The sequence below is a fragment of the Alosa alosa genome, chromosome 10 (assembly GCF_017589495.1).
Source record: "Alosa alosa isolate M-15738 ecotype Scorff River chromosome 10, AALO_Geno_1.1, whole genome shotgun sequence".
Classification (NCBI taxonomy): Eukaryota; Metazoa; Chordata; class Actinopteri; order Clupeiformes; family Clupeidae; genus Alosa; species Alosa alosa.
Genome location: NC_063198.1, coordinates 6,287,230 through 6,306,266, shown reverse-complemented (window position 1 = coordinate 6,306,266; position 19,037 = coordinate 6,287,230). Strand labels below are relative to the sequence as shown.

The window sequence follows — 19,037 nt, the reverse complement described above, 5'->3', positions numbered from 1 at the left end:
GATCACAGATGTTTACGGAGAGTTCTTCCAAAAAAAAATAATTAGTTAATTAGCTGGATTAGCTTTTCATTGGCTTGTCCAAATCAATAACACTGACAAAAATGGTGCTGCCCACTTCACAATAAGGAGATTGACTTTTTATCTCCACATGCTTTGTGCCCTTAATGAGGCACTGCTCTTTGTGTGGTGGACAGGGGAAATCTACTACACTTAAGGGAAGCGTTCTTAATGCATTTCTTTTCACACTCTCTGAATGGAGGCTAATAACTTTGGGCTTTTCTTTTTCAGCGGCAGGAGTTATGCCTAAAACGCTGAGCCTGCCACGGCTCACTGCAACAGAGGAGATTTGTTTGGCTACAAAGGGTTAATTCCCCAGATCAGTAGCACTCGCTAGCGGAGTGCGCCAAGGAGAGCCCCATGCATAAATACCCGGGAAGAGCTGCTGCCAACACTGAAATGTATGGCCACACACACTCACTCACTCACTTACTCTCGCACACAAAGATACACCCACAGTCACACACACACACATGCACACGCTCACATGTTCATACACACACACACACACACACACACACACACACAGTTCTCTATCTATCTGCTCTCTCACACACACACACAGACACACACACAGACACACACAGACACACACACCTCCAGGCCATAAATGGGCACAAGAAGCAAAACATGTATACCATTTTCTTCTGGTTTAAACTATGCAGCTGGCATGGCCTTGTGCGGGGAGTGGAGAGGAATGCTAACACCCCTCAAAAGGAAAAGGGGGTCTCATCAGTGAACATACATAACTTCCCCTACCCAGACCCTCCCCCACATATCACCCGGACCCCCCCCGCCCCACCCACGATTTAGTGCTAACTCTGGCAGCAAGTCGTCACTAAAATAACTCGGGGGAGGGATGAGGTGTTAAGTGGTGCATCGTGGGTAACCTCTTGGTTTTGTGGTCATGGGAAGATAAGGTGGTTCTTCTGGGAACTTCAGCCATTTCATCTCCAGAATCTTGGAAAAGATCTCCTAAACTTCCACTGTCCAAGTACTGTATAAAAATCCCCTACACTTCCACTGTCCAAGTACTGTATAAAAATCCCCTACACTTCCACTGTCCAAGTACTGTATAAACAATTCAAAATGGTTTCGCATTGCATGTCTCAGCTTTGAAAGTGGATTAAAATGGTTAATAAAATTACTCAGTTTCACAACCAGAAAACATAGGATTTGGAACTTGGCTTCAAAGCCCTTGACATGACATACCCACCCTACCCCCCCTCTCCCCGTCATCAAAGGAAAGCTTTTTCTCCACACAGGACTTTATTCTCCGAGGGGACCGTGTGTGTTCTTTAAAGCAGTTGTTGTTCTTCACCTTCTGCGACCTGCCAGCGTTTGCACAAATTTGTACACGGTGGCATTTACACTTGCGGCCTATGTCCCTCTGAGGCGCTTCCCTCGTTTTGCACTTCAGTGGCCTTCAGGCGGACCCGGGCTCCTACCGGGAGGTCACGACACGCATCACTCCCCAGTGACAGGCCTCCTCAAGAGAACCACATCAACAGGGGCCAGCAGTATATATACCCTTACAGTTTGTACCTGCCTGTCTGTGTCTGAGTCTGTGTCTGTGATTTAGACTGCACACCAACAGACACAAACACATGCTCAGATTGATACAGACACAAATACACAGCATGAGAATATTTGCACAGCGAATAAGGTCAATGTGGGGAAAAAGCAAGCACTTGTATATGTTTCAATATTTAGCTAAATAATCAAAGACTATATTTTTACATGTTGACATAATCTAAAAATCATACACACATTAAACACATCCTGAAGCTTCCTAATCTTCTGTCTGCCAAGAAAACACTGCGCGAGACAGTGAGAGAAAAACACAAATAAGCTCCAGATCTTCAGATAAAGGCCTAACAGAGACTTTTTCTCAGACTGAGCTGACCTGTTTCTCAGACTGCTGACTCTTCAGTGTAATTTAAATCAAACAGACTTGTGAAATCTTTTTGTGCCAAACGTGGTGGCTATAGTCCTCTCGGTGTGTGTGTGTGTGTGTGTGTGTGTGTGTGTGTGTGTGAGGAGGCCGTGAAAGCAAACACAGCTTCAGGTCTCCTTCTCCTCCATCATCCCTCTACCCTCCCTCCTGACCCCACCACCAAAAGGAGAAAATGTCTCCAGTGGACAAGGAACCATTCATGCCCCGATTCCTGCCCAGTGAAACAAGGCCATGCAGCAGTGCACCACAAAAGCACCACTCAAACACTGCTTTCGGACGGACGGCCTCGGGACCTGGCCACACGTCTTGTTTGCGTACACGTAACCTTTCTGCGGCTAACGCTGTCCGAAGAGGCCTCTCCCTTTGAACGAGCTGTGCTGTCACTTTGCTGAGAAGTGGTCTCGGGCGCTTAGGCAAAGCAGTAGCCCGTTCCTCCCTCTCTCTCTCTCTCTCTCTCTCTCTCTCTCTCTCTCTCTCTATGTAAGCCCATTCATACGGGCCAAAGTGATCCCTGAAGCAAGGCGCATGGACTGAACCTTGAATGGCGGCTCCCGTAATCTGATTTTATTTGTATCAAACGGCGCCTGAGATGATGCAGCTGTTATGCACAACTGTAGGACGGCCGGCCGGCCTGCCTGGGTTCTCCAGCCGTTGCTGAGGAGACATGGAGCAGTGGTGAGAAATCCACCCTGGCTCAAAGCTGAATTCAAAACACATTTATGGGAGAGAATTTGATCCATCTGGCTGAGGAATTTCCACAACCTCCGTAACGCAAAAACTCTGTTCACGAAAAAAAAAAAGACAAAAGTACGCCATGGATTTTTGAATGGCGACACAATCAAGCTATTAAAAATGTGAAACTGACTAAATTCCCCTCTCCTCTCAAATTCCTACACGGAAGTCTATGGAAAAATAAAACGGAGGTATTAACTCCAATGGCATTTAACTCTATTTGTCTGGCTTGTACATCGCACTGCTACAAAAACACACACATGGGAAGTACAAAAACACACATTGGAAGAAAGATGTGCAGCAGGCCTTATTGGCCCTGTCACTCATATAAGGCATCTCTTTAACACATAGGTAAGTGCACAAGCACAGACAGGCATAGTCCCATCGACAAGCTGAATTTAAAGAAACGTCTTACAAGAGATTTATGGGCAGAAGCGATCCCCTCCCAGTGTGACTGCAATAGAGAGGAACGGAACAGGGTTATGTGCAGATACATACTTTTCCCAAAAAACAACTCTGGGAGAAAGAGAGAGAGAGAGAGAGAGAGAGAGAGAGAGAAAGAGAAGAAAAAAGTGCTGACAGAGAGAGGCAAACGGAAGAGTGCGCCAGGTCCTGGAGGATTCCGGTGGCACAGATTTCAGAAATGCACACTCCAGCTGTGCTGCTCTCCTTCTCTCCGCATGGCGGGGGAGGACGAGGAGGCTGGGGGCTGTTGGTTTACCTACACACCACTGAGACTACGCGGAACTGCCGGGAGCTCCCCTTGGTACTCGTTCCATTCTGTACCCCTCCACACACACCCCGCCACCCCTTGCGCGCCGACCCACCCCCTCCCCTAACCCACTTGATTAAATTTCCACACAAAATCATTTCTCAAGCCCCGGTAATTAGACTGTGTGCGCTACTACCCAGAGCACCGTCACCGGGTAGCAACGTGCTCTCGACTCCATTCTTCACTCAACGTCAACGCAGCCTGCAACGTAAACCAACACCTCCGCCATCATCACGCGTGCAGCACCGAACATAATTATGTCTTCATATAAAACGCTGTGCCGGTTTTCCATCGTACGTTCGGGGGTGGGGGGCTCTGAAGGGAACACATACACTATTGTGGTTCCCTGTTTCCCAGATTGTCAGATCTTAAGGCACACCACTTTGTCAGATTTGTTTGTTTTCCTCTTATGCTTCACTCTGTGCACTCTTTCAGACTGATGCCTGCAATTCCAACCAGATGCAGCACATTGCTTGGCATTATTGCAGTGGTGCGCGTACAGTCACTTTTCTTTGTTAATGCAGAAAGTAAACGTAAAAGTGAATCCTATCCCAATACAAACAACAACAACATATTTTTCTTTGTAAAAGCAAGTAAACAACAACAGCCATGCAAATAACCTAAAATAACCTACTGCAGTCCTGCTCCCACCTGTCACCACCCCTAAACCCTCCACACACACACACACACACACACACACACTTCCCCTCTTTGCCCTCCTTCTTTTTTGGCCGAGTCACCCTGACGCATGTTCTCGGCGCAGCATGTGAGCTAATCTGGAGCCGAGCACGTCCCACCAGCGAGGCCCACTCAACGAGGGGCCCAGTGCTCCGCCAGTCGCCAGGCGCCAAATGAATGGGCTGTCGGGTTTGGCAGCTCAATCTACCCATTGTCAGAGCAAGGCTTGTGATATATCGGACTGAACAGCAGGCCTTTCAACCACTTGTTACGGCTGCTTGATGGAGCTGCTGGGTAACGACTTGGTGCTCTTTACTGGCTTCTCAAATGGCATATGTCTCATATGGCATAGACTCTATGGATTAAAGTATAGATTTACATATTGAAAGTCTGGCCAAATAGATGTCTCCCTAAATTCATAAACCTGTTTGTATCCATGCAAGTATTCAATCGTTTTAAAGTCGACAAGGACATAACGTACTGCACTGAAGCAGAGTTGCATAAAAATATTTAGATTACCTTTATAAAACCACTATGATGTGTAGGACCACCAACTTATGGCATATAATAACACATATATCATGTGTAATGTCGGTAGTCAATGAAGCCATTGTGGACTTTTCCACTTCGCACAACTATAAAGACGACCTTTGTGAAGTAGCCTTTCGTGGCACCTCCTCAAACTGACCTCTAGAAACATACAGCCTTTTCACGGTGTGATTTTGTCTGAGGGCGCAGGAAGGCTGCCCAATAGAGTGCCTGTCGGTGGAGATTTGTCAGTCGGTTTGGGTGGCTACAGGCACATGTCCATACGGAGACTAGTGCTGTTCTCCAAACTGCAAAAATGTCATGTTTTTGTATGTCAACCTGACCACCTGAATTACAGTGCCTGCATCAAGCGCCAACCAAGGAAGTAACCAGAGGAGATTTGTAATTTCCATGATCTCACCTCTATGTGAGGCTAAAGACAGGGAAACTAGAAGCAACAATAGCCTGAGAATCAATGGCTATTACATCCGTTCTTTGCTTGTACACTTTTGTTTGTATTTGGCTGCTTGTAACAACATTTAATGTTTTGCAACATTTAGTGTTTTTGTTTGTTTTCAACAAACATTAAGCAGAAAGGACAATTACGTGCAGAAATTCTTTGTTTCCAGTTTAGCACTGTAATAAACCTCATGTACCTCCATAATGCGGTCGTGAATCTGAAGTCCTCCCTCTTTGTCGGCAGGTCCATTCTCCACGATCTTCGACACAAAGATGCCTTCATTTGAAGTCCCAGCCTCATTTTCCTGAAAACGAGCAGCTCGTTAACAGCAGGCTTTGCACATGTTTTATTCTGCCGCTAATAAAAACCCAAATACAGTACATTTAACTATGCATGAACCGTATTAACTATTTTATGAGTGAAAGGAGAGGAATGTGACATGAAAGGAAAACACAACCGTGACAAGGTTTCATATGCAACTCATGAAAAAAACTGACAGGCTTTATATTATCCAAAACCTGAAACTTATTCACCCTATCATTGTCAGGAGTATTCAGCAGAGCAGATACTATAGTCCAACTCAGGTAGTGATCAGCAGGTCAGTGCATTCGCAGCGAGCGTCCAAAGTGCCAGACATGCTGGCAGAGCAGGGCAGGTGTACATTAAGCAAGGTTTAACGAGGAGCTACACGCTGACAGACTGCCAGCACGTCGTGCCAGCTGAATCTCTTCCCGGACACATCAGAGTGACACTGGCCCTTACGAAGGGGCCAAGCATTTCACTGGCACAGGTCGCACTGTGCCTGAACGGAGCGTGTTGGCACGGTGCAGAGGTGACCTCTACACGGTCAGGGAAAGGCCAACGTGTCGACCCAGCACCAGCCTGAGCCTCTCTGTCCCAATCTACGTCCGACTTGCCGCCACAATCTTGTGACATTGTGTTCAAATTTAATGGAATCCTTGAGAACCCACAAAAGTCAAGCTGTGAACACTTTAATTAATTGGCTTGAGGCCACTTCCTCTGCCCCCCCTTCCTTCCATTAGAGCACTTGTTTGTAACACCACCATACAGGTGTACGTTGGGAATTAAAGATGACTGTCGCCTGAGCTGGATACTCAGTTTCAATCCTCAGGTCGGACTTCACCAAAGTGGACAGTGAGGGACATTAGCAGAAGTATTTAGCAGCACTTGCAACACAAGTCTTAGAACTTGAACTTAATTTGTCAACCACAGTGGAGGTTTTGTACAGCTGGAGTGCTGCCACATAAGGCACATATGGAGCCTTCAGTGTCAATAAAACCGGGCAAATTCCCCTACCCAGCTCACTGCCAGGTTTCATGCAAAGGCAAGGAGGAACTGGAAAGATCAGCGATTTGCATGGTCAAGAGCAGAGTATAAAAATCTGCCTTGATTTTGTGGCGATTTTTTACAGCTTCCTGCAGTCCTGGTTTCGATGCAATAATCCAATGCCGCCGCAGTAAAGTACGTCACTGATGCTATTTAAAATGAACCGCAGACAAACAGCCCTTGTCGTGTTCGGTGTACACATTCCTGGCGATACAGATACGTACAGAGTACAGGGCATGTGTCACCTCCGAGTAGCCTTACACATCATGAGAGCGCTTCCTTGTATGGAGGTCATTTTCTGAGTGAACTCTATGCAGAGTAGCAATGTTTGACACACTCTCATTGACCATGCCATCCTTTCCAACTGCGGTCCACCAAAAATGGCATCCCTGACACAGAGCGTTTGGGCAACAGACAGACCAAAAAGGGATTAGCACAGTCAGTGGGTGGAACAAGTTCCTTTTCAAATCAACCCCATGCGAGGCAGAATGGGGAATTGTGGTCGCAGTCATAATCCCAACCTTAACACCAATAAAACGTAATTAGGTTTTCATATAAAACAGACACAGAATGAGCCTACCACACATGGCCGTCCTCCTACGATGTTGAAGCCCAACGATCCAGCCTCCCGATGGAGGACAACTGTGACACTTTTGGATTCTCCACCCTAGTGTTAAAAAAAACCAAACAGAAATAGAGAATATTTTGATTATTTACTTGTTCCATCTGTTATTAGTTTTCTAAAAAATCAATTCAACCTTTATTGACAAAAAAGACAAACTGTCTGTCTGTATAGTAATCATGCTGTGTGAGTCAAAATATACGGTGACAGTGGCAAACATCTTTAAAACAAAAGGGAATAGACGAGGCGAGGTGTAGAATTCAGCAAACCCATACCAACTGGCATGGCTGACAGATGAACAAAGAAGCACCTGTTCACAAAGCCACACTCTTGACATTCGGCCCAGCCAATCTACACAATTCTTTACGGCTTAAGTGGCCTTCAACCAAAGAGCTGTCGAGTGACCAGTAGCGTTAAGGGTTAAGGCCCTGTACCTCCTTGGCAATGTGTATTAATACACAGGCAGTAAACCACTCTCTCAACACTGGGATGAGAGAAGAGACGCTCGGCTTTTAACAGTCAGTTCCTAATGCAGGCAACATCATTTCAGCAGGGATGTTAGCTTGCGTTATAGCATACAGCGACTATATATATATATATATATATATATATATATATATATATATATATATATATATATATATATATATATATATATATATATAAGGTAGATATTTATGGCATGTACAGTGTCCTTTCAACCATTCGGCTGGAGGGGACAGAGGACACGTCCACTGCAGGAGGAATGCATTCTACTGCACAGTAATGAGGACATGCCCTCAGCTTCCATTAAAAGACTCTACAGAGCTTTTGACACCACTTAACCAGCAAATCGGCAATCTGCGTCTAGATAGATAGATAGATACTTTATTGATCCCCAAGGGGAAATCTGCGTCTATTATGCATAGGGTCCTGTGGACACACTTTTGGTTCCTGGAGGCAGCTATCCCGGCAGGCTGCTGATCTTTTTATTTGATTGAATTTACATGACAGTTCATAATAAAGCAAAAGTGCAAACAAAGCACAAGCTTAGCTGACACCAAGAGGGCCAGTTCCAGTCTGCTGGTGAAAGCCATAGCAGAGAGAGTCACGGCGTGTCTGGAACAAACAACTCCAGGGTTAAGTAGTGGCCAGCTCTGTTTGGACGGGCTGAGCAAACATGGGGAGAGCGCGAGAAAGCAGATGAGCTTGATCCCAGGCCATGACACTTGCCAATAAGCAGCAAAGGGGCCTATTCACCCCCGCCAGGCCAGCCTGCTCTGCTCCCACTCACCAGGGCTATGTGGGGCTGATCACCTGAGTGATGGACCATGTGATGGAAGAAACGACTGTGAGAGCCCACGCCCTAGGAGGCCCCTCCGAGTCAAGCAGCGCCCGAGGTAGGCATCGCGAGCCCCCACCCCTGCACGAGTCCAGACTCCAGACTGTGCTGCTAATGGTCAGGAGAGATTACCTGTCAGAAGCTATACTCGGCAGTGTCACGGACCCATTTGTGTTGGCAGTGGCCTGCAGGAGCAAACATGCCAGGCTGAATATGAGCAAACGGGTGAAACGCCGGCGGACCAAAGGGCACGTGACCAGGGCCTGGCACCGCGACGACGAGGTCAAGATCTGGCTTCAGTAGCAACAAGGCAGAGGCTGAGGCCGCAGCCGCCTCCTCCCCTCCCTCCCTCCCTCTCTCTCAGCTCCTAATTCCACTTGTGTCATTCCGCTTCAGTGCCGCTCCAATGTGCACCATACTGCCCTGCCTACCAATCCTCTCCATACTGCTTGACTTCACTCATAGAAAAAAGAGGATAATTCTTTTCACCTAGCCATTGAAATCAGTGAAATAATATTTGTTTTGGACCACTCATCGTTTCCCCTTTCGTCAGTGAGAATGCAGATACGTCTTGCTTTTAGAAATGTTTTTCTTGGATAATGGCTTGGACGTTGAGCCACATTCCCATCTGCGTCACCCATACTTTTAACATAATCACGGCACTGTTTATGTCTGACAAGCAATCGTATAATGAGCATGGGCATAATTCAAAATAAGCTTCAAAACACTGTGAGGAACAAGTAGGGCTGTGATGGAACCTAATGCTTACTAAAGTCCCCTTAGCAAACAACATAAAACTAGCCTTATATTAAGAGCAAAGCACCATGCAAATCTATTGGTAATAACTAAGTAAGTAAGTAAGTAAATGTATTTATACTGCGTTTTTCACAGACAGGGTCACAAAGTGCTTTACAATGTGCATAGACAATAAAGTATATTAGTCTGAGAATAAAATAAGGTAAAAATACAACAGATAAAATTATCAATAAATAAAAGACAGACGTTACCCAAAAGCTAGCCTAAACAAGTGAGTCTTCTCGTGTCCATTAAAACAGTCCACATTCTCAGCAAACCTAATGCTGGTTGGCAGAGCATTCCGGAGTCTGGGTGCCACAGCGACAAAGGCTCTATCCCCACATGATACCTTTGCTACCTGGCCACACTCGTGACGACCCGTCCAGTCGATGGAATATGTCTCGTCCAGTCAGAAATTAATAAATAGTTTGACTGGACCTAACTATTGTGTAACAGCAGACATAGATTTGAATTCATACAAATAAAGATGATAACAAATGTGCCTATGCAAATCAAATTCACAGCCACAGGACATAAAAAACATGGGAAGGATTGATGGACTCTCACTGTAGTACATAATTTGTGTGACCTGCAGTGAAATGGGAGAAATCACTCTAAAGGCATAAGGCAGGCCTGTCTATGCTGAAAGAGGTGCAGTGAAGGGCCCATCTTTAACTCTCAGTAAAGTAGCCTGTTCAGGCAGCTTAGGCCTACTCTATCAGACATGCAGTAAACAATAGCCTACAGGAAAAAAAACATTCAGCAGTAACTAGCAATCCAATCATAACTTCATGAGCTAATATACTTTACAATAAGAATTAAAGTCACAAACGAAATCAAGAAAAAGGGCTAGACTGTAATCACTATAGCAGATGTACTCGATGGTAGACAACGTAGTGTAGTTAGTAAATCATAATAGGCTAATTATTTATGTATTCGTTTATTAATCATCTTCTGATAGAGGACTTGATGCGACGCTTAATTATAGAACACTGAATACGTGGACTTTATGTTTCAATGTTTCCATTAATACTAATACTTTTATTTCCATAAACACCATAATACATGCGATGGCATGGGCTATGTGTTATTAACCACCGCAGTGGCTTCTGTAAACTCTGAAATAACACTGAAAATATACAGAAAACCGTGGGCTACTATGTTTGGTGTTGGTGTTGTTCTAATTGAGATACACTCAAATAATTTAGAATATTTTGTGGAAACACCGATTTCTGAAGCTGAAGAGTGGTCTTGGTGTGTACAGGAGAGCCGTAAACACTTCACCCCTCCCCCCTAAAATTGCCAGCTGGCTAAAACTGCAGCTGACAGACATGTCTCAGAACAGGACGAGGTAGAAAAAACTACTCCTGACCAGCCCTTTTCTTTAACACACAAGATTATAATTTCTATCTCTGAATACACTGATACACATCTGGGATTAATAGACTTGGTAAATAACAGCGCATCACACATAAACACGCCAAACACGCGCAACATTACTTGAATATTCTGTTCATACTCAGGAAAATATAAAATGTCAGACAGAAACCAGTTGAATAGCTTTACTGACACTAAAACAACGCACTTTGGAGTTAAAACGGCAGCAAATATCAAATCACATTACTTAGTCCAAAAACTCTCTAACGTTATTTTAAACCGTCTCACCTTGCATGGTGGAGCCAAGGTCTTGCTGAGCGAGTCAATCCTTGAACTGTACTCAGTGAATTTCTTTTGGTATTTTAGCGCTGTCATTTGGAGCTCGTTGTGAACAGCAGAGAGCTGAGCGAGAAGTGACTTTTCCCGTTTACTCGACTTCAGGGACTGCTTTTTAAACTCCTTGTCGAGGCTGACCACTTTCCCTTGCAACGCGCTATTATGCGCTTTCAGGGCTTTCAAACAGCAATGGTTGTTGAGTTTTTGCTCTCTGTGGGTGAGCATCAAACCACATCCATTTTCACATATCCCAACGGCTCTGTAATCACACGTTTCGCGCATATGGGCATCCATGTCCTTCAGGTTCAGCACCTCGTTGCATCCCTTGTTCCTGCATTTAGCTGGAGAGTAGTCACACATCTCGGCGTGTTCCGCCAGATGCTGCAGCTTCACCACTTTCTCACAGCCCCTGGCATGATTGTCACACTTTATGTCCAACTTCAAGATCAGGTTTTTCAGAGGAAGGACGTGGTTGAGCTCTTTAGTGGAGATCCTTTGGCATTTGACAGGGCAGCTGCTTTGCTGAACAACCCACGGCAGCACACAGCCAGCGCAAAAGACGTGACCACACGGGGTTGTGAGCGGATCTTCCAAAACTTTATTACACAAGTTGCATTTGAAGTCTGGGTCCACAGCCCCTTTAAAACGATCCAGCTCAAATCCCATGTTTTAAAAACAGTCCAAAAGAGCGTAGGAAGTCCCACGGATCAAAGAAGGAGCAATTGATGCTTTGAGTTTGTCATTTGAAGTACACAGACCTACTGAGTGCGACCTCTCCTTACAGACTAAACTAATTGCTTGAGACTTCGCAGCAGAAAAGAACGGTGGAATGCTCTACCGTAACTGTCCTAAGAGTAGCGCAGTCGATTGGAAACATCTTGTAGAGTTTAGCAGTTTAAGTTTATTCTGAACAGACACAACTTCGGAAATGTATTGATCGAGTCCTTGTGCATATTTATTACTAATTACATGTTTTATTTATTGTATAATCTTTGCTATTTTTTTAGTTGTTTAGTTTATAAACCTCTTAAGCTTGTATGAAAAATGTATTTTTTTGATAACACTGTCTCTGGCATAAAGGTCATTATTATTTTTGTACATTGTACATTTATTGTTTAAAGTCGGTATTTCAGATGGCAGCCCCACTGAAACCTTAAAAAGCAGCCTTGACCTTTCAGTCCCCTAGTAAATTATACTGTGAAAGTAAATAGGCTAGAAATAGTAGAATACAGTTATTTAGTTGTGAAACAGAACTACAGAGTCACTGTAAATCAGCTGGGAGAGAGGATGTGAAAAAAACTGAATCTAGGCAGACAAGTGCTTGGTATATGACAACTCCAATACACATAACTGCTATACAGTGTACCCCAGTGAACCAGAACAATATCTTCCTGCTAGAAGTAGTCATGTTCTTGAGACTAAGCCAAGAAATAGTTCTGGTGAGAAGAAAAACATTCGTCTGATTCATGTTTTTAGAAAAGGAATCATCTCAGAAGTATTCTGTTCATGAGTGTTTCCATTCAGCTGTAGCAGACTGAAGGAATGATACAATGCACATGATCACTGCATCCATTTGAGTTTGTACTGAAAGAGTATGTGCGTTCATTTACCTATTCATAATCCATTTGATGTCCAAATATGTGCATGCGTTTGTGTTCATGTGCCTGAGATGTTTGGTTGTGGAAACTTGTATTTAGTAAAACGCACTTCTGTTTAAGGTGTTTTTTTCCACCTCAGCAGGAAGTGTATGACCATGAAGATAAATTTGAATTGTAAATTATGAAAGGCCACCTCACAGGCCACGGTCAGTTGTGTTCGATAGGGGCAAAAAAAGAATAGCCACCGTTGGAGCAGCTTAACTATCCTTTGTGAAGTGGAGTTCATCTTTGTTCAAGACTCATACTCAATTGCAGATGGCAAACACACTTCTTTAGGCTGCCTGCGCTCTGGGAAATCAAATTACATGTGATGCTATACCACAGAAATTCAATCCACATGTGGCCTGTGTGAGAGTAAAGCCAAGGATTCATCAATGATGAGAAAGAAAGAGAAGGGGGTGGGGGGGGGGGGTTATTTTAAGTGGGAAGTTAGAAACAGGATTAACAATTTTTAACTGAAGAATAAAAAAAAGGTATTCTTTCTGAGGTAAGAAATTCTTTGAACACAACAGCCCAAAATAGTGTATGAATTACACAAGGAGCAGTAGCCTATTACGATGAAGTTCAATTTGTCATGCAAATAGGAACATATAGTATCATAGTCATACAATAGGCTATATTTCTCTGATTATTAATCAATGATGGACTAGACACGTTTCCCTTCAGTTATCGAATAAATGTCAGTAAAGTGACATGTCTGTAAAGTAAAGTGAGTATTCACTCAAACACATACACACACACACACACTTATGATCAAAAGCCACAATGAGACAAAGGCCATTTCTGTGCTCTGGACATCGTTTGTGGAAGCATACTCGGTTGACCACAAAGGGACCAGACAGCATTTCTATTCAGGGCTCCAAAGCAAAGGCAAGAGTTCCATCCAGTGATAAGACCTAATCCCCTCACTTGACAAGAGACTCTGTGGAAGATCTGGACAGACTCTGGAGATCAAGCCAAATATCTTCCAGTCTCAACCGCTACCATAAGTACCAGACTCTAAGGGAACTCTTTCAGGGATGGCAGAGTACAGTCACAAGAGAATGTCTTATTTAAAGGCATTATATGCATCTGGAATGTGAAAATACTTCCTGTGTCATAAACATAGTAACACTGACTCATGGTTTTAAATACTATGAATGTTAAACTGTTGTGTTGCCTTTATTCCCATGACATGCGTAATGCAATGCTCTCAAGTCAACATGATGCAACTTTTCAGATTTCTTTGAAAACGGCATCAGTTGCAGTAGGTATGAAATAATTACTGACCCTGGAGATGTTGTTGCCAAACAAGAATTTCTAGAGTGGTAAACAGTTCTGACAGTTAAACTATTTTTCTTTCCACACCTAGAGTAGTTATTAGCATTACACAAGGGTGTTAATAACTGCACTGACTCAGAAAACCAGATGTTTGCAAATATTCCACTTCTCCTGCAAATAGACTCTCAGAACAAGCTGTTTCACTCTTCAACACGATGCATGTCACATATCTAAGATGCAGAGGAAACCCCATCTGTCTTCTTTTAGACATCTGAAATGTGGGCTTGTCATGCAGAACTCCTTCACCCTGTTCACTCCTTCACCCCTGTCTTGGTGAATTGTTCAGACTCTCTATATCTTCTTCTCAAGTAATCTATACGTTGTACAGAAACAAGGAGCACCACCATATACATCTAGCGTGATGAGAGTGCATTGCAATGTGGCACAGTGGAGCCCGGCCTTGCAGGGATCACCACCTCTAGTTTTTAGTTACGATACGTGACACATATCAGGGCTATGGGGGAAAACGCAATGATGAGAATCCGCGGCTCGTCTTTTTATCTTCTGATGTTGTGCAGCCCATATCCAAACAAGAAACCCAAGAATACCGGCCATCTTGACATAATGGTTTGAGATAAAGTTTCATTACTTACAAAAGAGATCTTTGATTAAAGAAGTAGATTTTTTTTTAAATACTTAGAGAGTGGGTTAAGGCACTGCAGGATTTTGCTTCCTGACACTGAAACATTAGAGTTGAAGAGTATGCGGAAGACCTTTTCTCTGAATAATAACTTCTTTTTAGTAGGAGTTCTTCTAGAATGAACAGGCTGCTGGCATTTGTCTGGTGTTGGTTGGAGAGCCAGGAGCGCCCCAGTGACCCGTGGGTGGCGGACATGTCCATGCAGCTCTCCAGATGACCTTGTGATCTTATTCTTCCAGAGAGAGAGAGTGAGAAAGAGAGAGATAGAGAGTGTTTGTGTGTGTGTGTGTGTGTGTGAGAGAGAGAGAGAAAGAGAAAGAGAGTGCTGGTGGTGGGGTGATGGGAAAAAAATGGGGAAAAAATGGAACAGGCAAGGCCACACTTGTCTCCCAGTCGCTACTGATGACAGATGGTGTGAACAAAAAAGCTCCCACCACAACAGCACAGCACCGGCCGGGTAGACAGCTCAACCGCCACTCACAGTTCTGACACAGGTGAGCTGAGCTGAACAGACACACTGACAGCACAATAAATACAGATTTATCAAACAGGTCCGATGGTGTGATGTTGCAAGATGCTTACCTCAGTCAAGTGACTGTATGTTCTCAGGCCTGGCAATATATATTGATTGCACAGACTTGATGTAGCTTTTCAGTGGCCAAGTTGTTCATCTGTGTAGTGTTTTGGCAGAAAACCTTGTCTAGCCATTATTTCTTGCCTAATGCTTGAGGTTGTCTATTCCCACTAACTCGTAATCGATGTGTCAAGGACTGAGCTTTGGAGACATGGTTGTGATCCACACAGACAATTCTCAGCAGCAAACATGCAGTGTGTGGCTTATTTGAATCCTCCATCTTCTGGACATCTCTGGATGGTGCACGTAGAAGCTTCCTAAAATTGAAGTAGTATGAGCAAGTCATGCAAACTGGAATACATCACTCACGTTAATACTGAAATTCAACATATTTTTCAATTATCATAATCAAACAACTACAGTCAACTTCTGATTAAAAAACAAGCACAACAAAAGGGGCTTGATATGCTTGCAAACTTATCTGCTACAGGTTTCTTTCTGCAGTACAGTTTGAGCATTTTCCCAGGGTTTTAAGCCATAACCTACAAGGCAAAATGACACCAGTCAAGCAAAACACAACATTTCTTTGGAAGCAGTGGGAAATAAATCTACCTGAAACACTGGCTCTGCATCCAAAATAAGCATTATCTGCAGAAGGCGATCTGCAGTAGATCTTGTTTAAAGCTCTCAGTACTCTGGCAAGGAGACTATCCTGATGCATTAGCTACCGAGGTTTCCAGGGGACAAACGTGTAATATTAGAAACAGATGATTCCTTTTGCAGATACACCTAAGACTGGACGAAAAGAAGAAAAAGGGGGCTTGTGGCGGTGAGTGTGGCTTTTTACAGTGGAGAACTAGCAAGGGATCCTTCTTCCCTTTTCTGTGAGGGGCATGGGAGGCTATTGAAATGGGTTTCTCAAATGACCTGTTGGGATATTCATTGCACTCCATCTTCCGCAAGGTAAAAAAAAAAACAGCTTCGTCTTTTCACATGTGCAGAAAGTAACCCTGCAGTGCCTGAAGATATAATACTGTAGAAATGTATCCACTCAGGAGAATAACTATATTCTTTGGGATATTGTGCATTAATCCCAATGTGCGTTTTTATCCACAGTTACACATGCTAAACAAGTATTCTATCAGAGAAGTTGAGAATGCCATAGGGACTAGAACACTTTTTTTCTACTTTCAAGTCTCTTCGCAATCCTCCACTGCTATCAACTAGACTTCACTGTCTGCAGATGGTTTGCAACATTTTCCACTGAAAAGTCGCTAAGATTAGTACGCAGTTCAATGAGACTTTAAAAATATATTCAAGAGCAGTAATTCTATAGCCTGGTAATACCAGACTCTCTAGTGCGGTGGCGCATTGCATTCACATCACAAAAAAATAAATAAAATCAGGTTATCTCATAATTATGACATTATCTCATAATTTCATAATGACATACATCATAAATCATAATTATCTCGTAATCTCGTAATTACGAGATAATTATGATTTATGACACATTTCCAATTCTGCGCCCACTTGTGTGTGGCAATGACATGGTCTAGCTAGCTACATTAAAGAAGATAGATCTAAGTCTGAAGCTGAAGTTCCTTTCAAACCTTTACTTATGATTCACTGTAAAACTAAGCAGACCAACAGAATACATCTCAGTTATTTCCTTCAATGTTTTGTTTAAGAACAATCATGTAGACTAGCATTTCAAGTTACAGAAAATAAACTAATGTGTCAGCTTATGGCTAATGTATATGAGAAATCCCATAGAGAACGGTTAGCATAATCAATAAAAGTAGATATTTAAAGCCAACTTTAGTCCATGTACGAAAGGGTTACATAAGAAGAGTTCTTTGTTTACAACTGACTATTTTCTCTCAATATAATACGTGTAGGAAAAATGTGACTGTTTAACTCAGTGGTCCCCAAACTATGGCCCGCCACCTCATTTTGGGTGGCCCCCCAAAACATGTTTGTGGTATATAGCATCTGGCCCGCACGGGAGTACGACATCAAACTAATTATAATATAAATATCATTATGAGATAACCTGATTTTTTTTTTTTTGTAATGTAAATGCAATGCGCCACCGTATTATATATAACTGGAGACAGTGACTAAGTCCCGCCCCCATTCATTTCAATGGCCCATGCTAGGCTAGCTACTTCAGCCAAAAAAGTTTGAAATTGACCGCAGCCAGAGCCCGTTTACGGAGAGCCGGATCACTCCCTATTAACGCCATTGTACCTGCAATCTGTTGCAGTTCCGCTAGGGGCGATCACGAATAAGTGCAAAAACAATGGGGGTCTATGGAGCTAGACGGCTAAATTTGATTTGATTGTGGTTTCTGCAAGCTCACTATGGATTATAGGTCAAAAGTTGAATGAACGAGTACTTACGTCCTTTCGATTTCTTACAGGTTGGGTCGTTGTTGCCCACAACACACTAGCTTTCTGCTAATGAATGACGTCATTGACACATTTGAAAGGCTTTTTAGAACAAATAAGTGACTCAAAAAATATAATACTCAGCGGTGTGTATTTTCTCTGTCCCCTCTTTCGCATGCAACATTCAAATTTCTGGGCAAAAAATTATATCCGAGATATCCGAGAAAAGTGGATTTGAGGGGTACAGCTCCATAGACCTCCATTAATTCTGCACTTATTCGTGAGCCCCCTCATGTGGAACCAGAAAAGGAACTGCAACCAGTTCAGAAACCGGAAGTTTCCCGAGAGTGGCGGTTCTCCCCTTTTTAGACATTAGGCTTGTTCGACTTGAGGCAGATCTGATGCATGCTGGGTTGAACACAATGCATACTGGGATGGACGCAATGCTTACTGGTTAGAAATTCTGTCCGACTTCTGTCAGCCGGGGAGGGATTTACCACCGTGACACCATGTCACATCACCTTAAAATATCGCGGGAGTCTTAGCCTGCAGACAGATCTTGCAGTTGCCTTCCACGAGCTGCACGAGCTGAAACACGCCCTCATGACGTCAGTTCGAAGACGTGATAGGGCCATTTGGGAGGAATCTCCTCATGACGATTTTGACGGGAGTCTCATGCTGCTTTCTTATCTTGGAATATGAAACAGCAATCGAAGGGATACCTTCTTATATGTGATTTCTGCAACAATGGTAGGCTAGCCTACTGAAACGTTTGGAAATTCTGTTATTTTCTGCTGTTGGCTAAATAGATAGACACACATAAAGGGAAAACACTTGATATTGAATGTATGTGCTACAATGCAGGCCTGTTAACTGTATGACAACAGTGGTTTATTTAAACTACATCATAAGAATTTATTTCGTCAGTCATCATGCTCATTTTAATGAGAAAGTTATGCTGTGTTTTTTGCAAACAAAATTCCGCAATATCTCCCGCGAGTCACGTCAGGCAGACTGTAGCCTGTCTGTCCGGGATGAGCTGCCCTCTGTTGTAGCTCCTCCTGGCTAGCCTCTGAAGATCACGTTTACGTAGAAAGCCAGACAAAGTCAGACCAGAGCCCGTCTACGGAGAGCCTCCCCACTCTCTATTAATCCCATACAAACCGAATTTGGCTGCAGTTCACCAGAGTTCACCTAGATGGCGATCGCTGGCGAGTCCAAAATACATGGGGTCCTATGGAGCTACATGGCTAAATTTATTGTTTTCACCTATTTAACAATTGAAACCCTCAGATTTTATTTTATTTTTCGCAAAATGGATATGGATTATCAATCAAAAGTGAAATAATCCGGGAGTCATGTCCTTTCGTTTTCTTACAGGTTGGGTCGTTGTTGCCCATAACACGCTAGCATTGATGCTATGCTATGCTATGATTGTGCTAATGAATGACGTCATTGACACGTTTGAAA

The 19,037-nt window shown here is 43.5% G+C and overlaps 1 protein-coding gene across 1 annotated transcript in view; it reads right to left on the bottom strand.

Moving 5' to 3' along the window:
- Positions 1–11,748, bottom strand: part of pdzrn3b (PDZ domain containing RING finger 3b) — a 96,586-nt gene extending 84,838 nt beyond the window's left edge. The window contains exons 1-3 of the mRNA XM_048253808.1: positions 10,935–11,748; positions 7,112–7,198; positions 5,381–5,488 (exon numbers count right to left, since the gene is read on the bottom strand). Coding sequence (XP_048109765.1) covers positions 5,381–5,488; positions 7,112–7,198; positions 10,935–11,648 — 909 coding nt within the window. The 5' untranslated portion in view covers positions 11,649–11,748. The remainder of the gene's footprint in view (positions 1–5,380; positions 5,489–7,111; positions 7,199–10,934) is intronic.
- Positions 11,749–19,037: the final 7,289 nt, after the last annotated feature.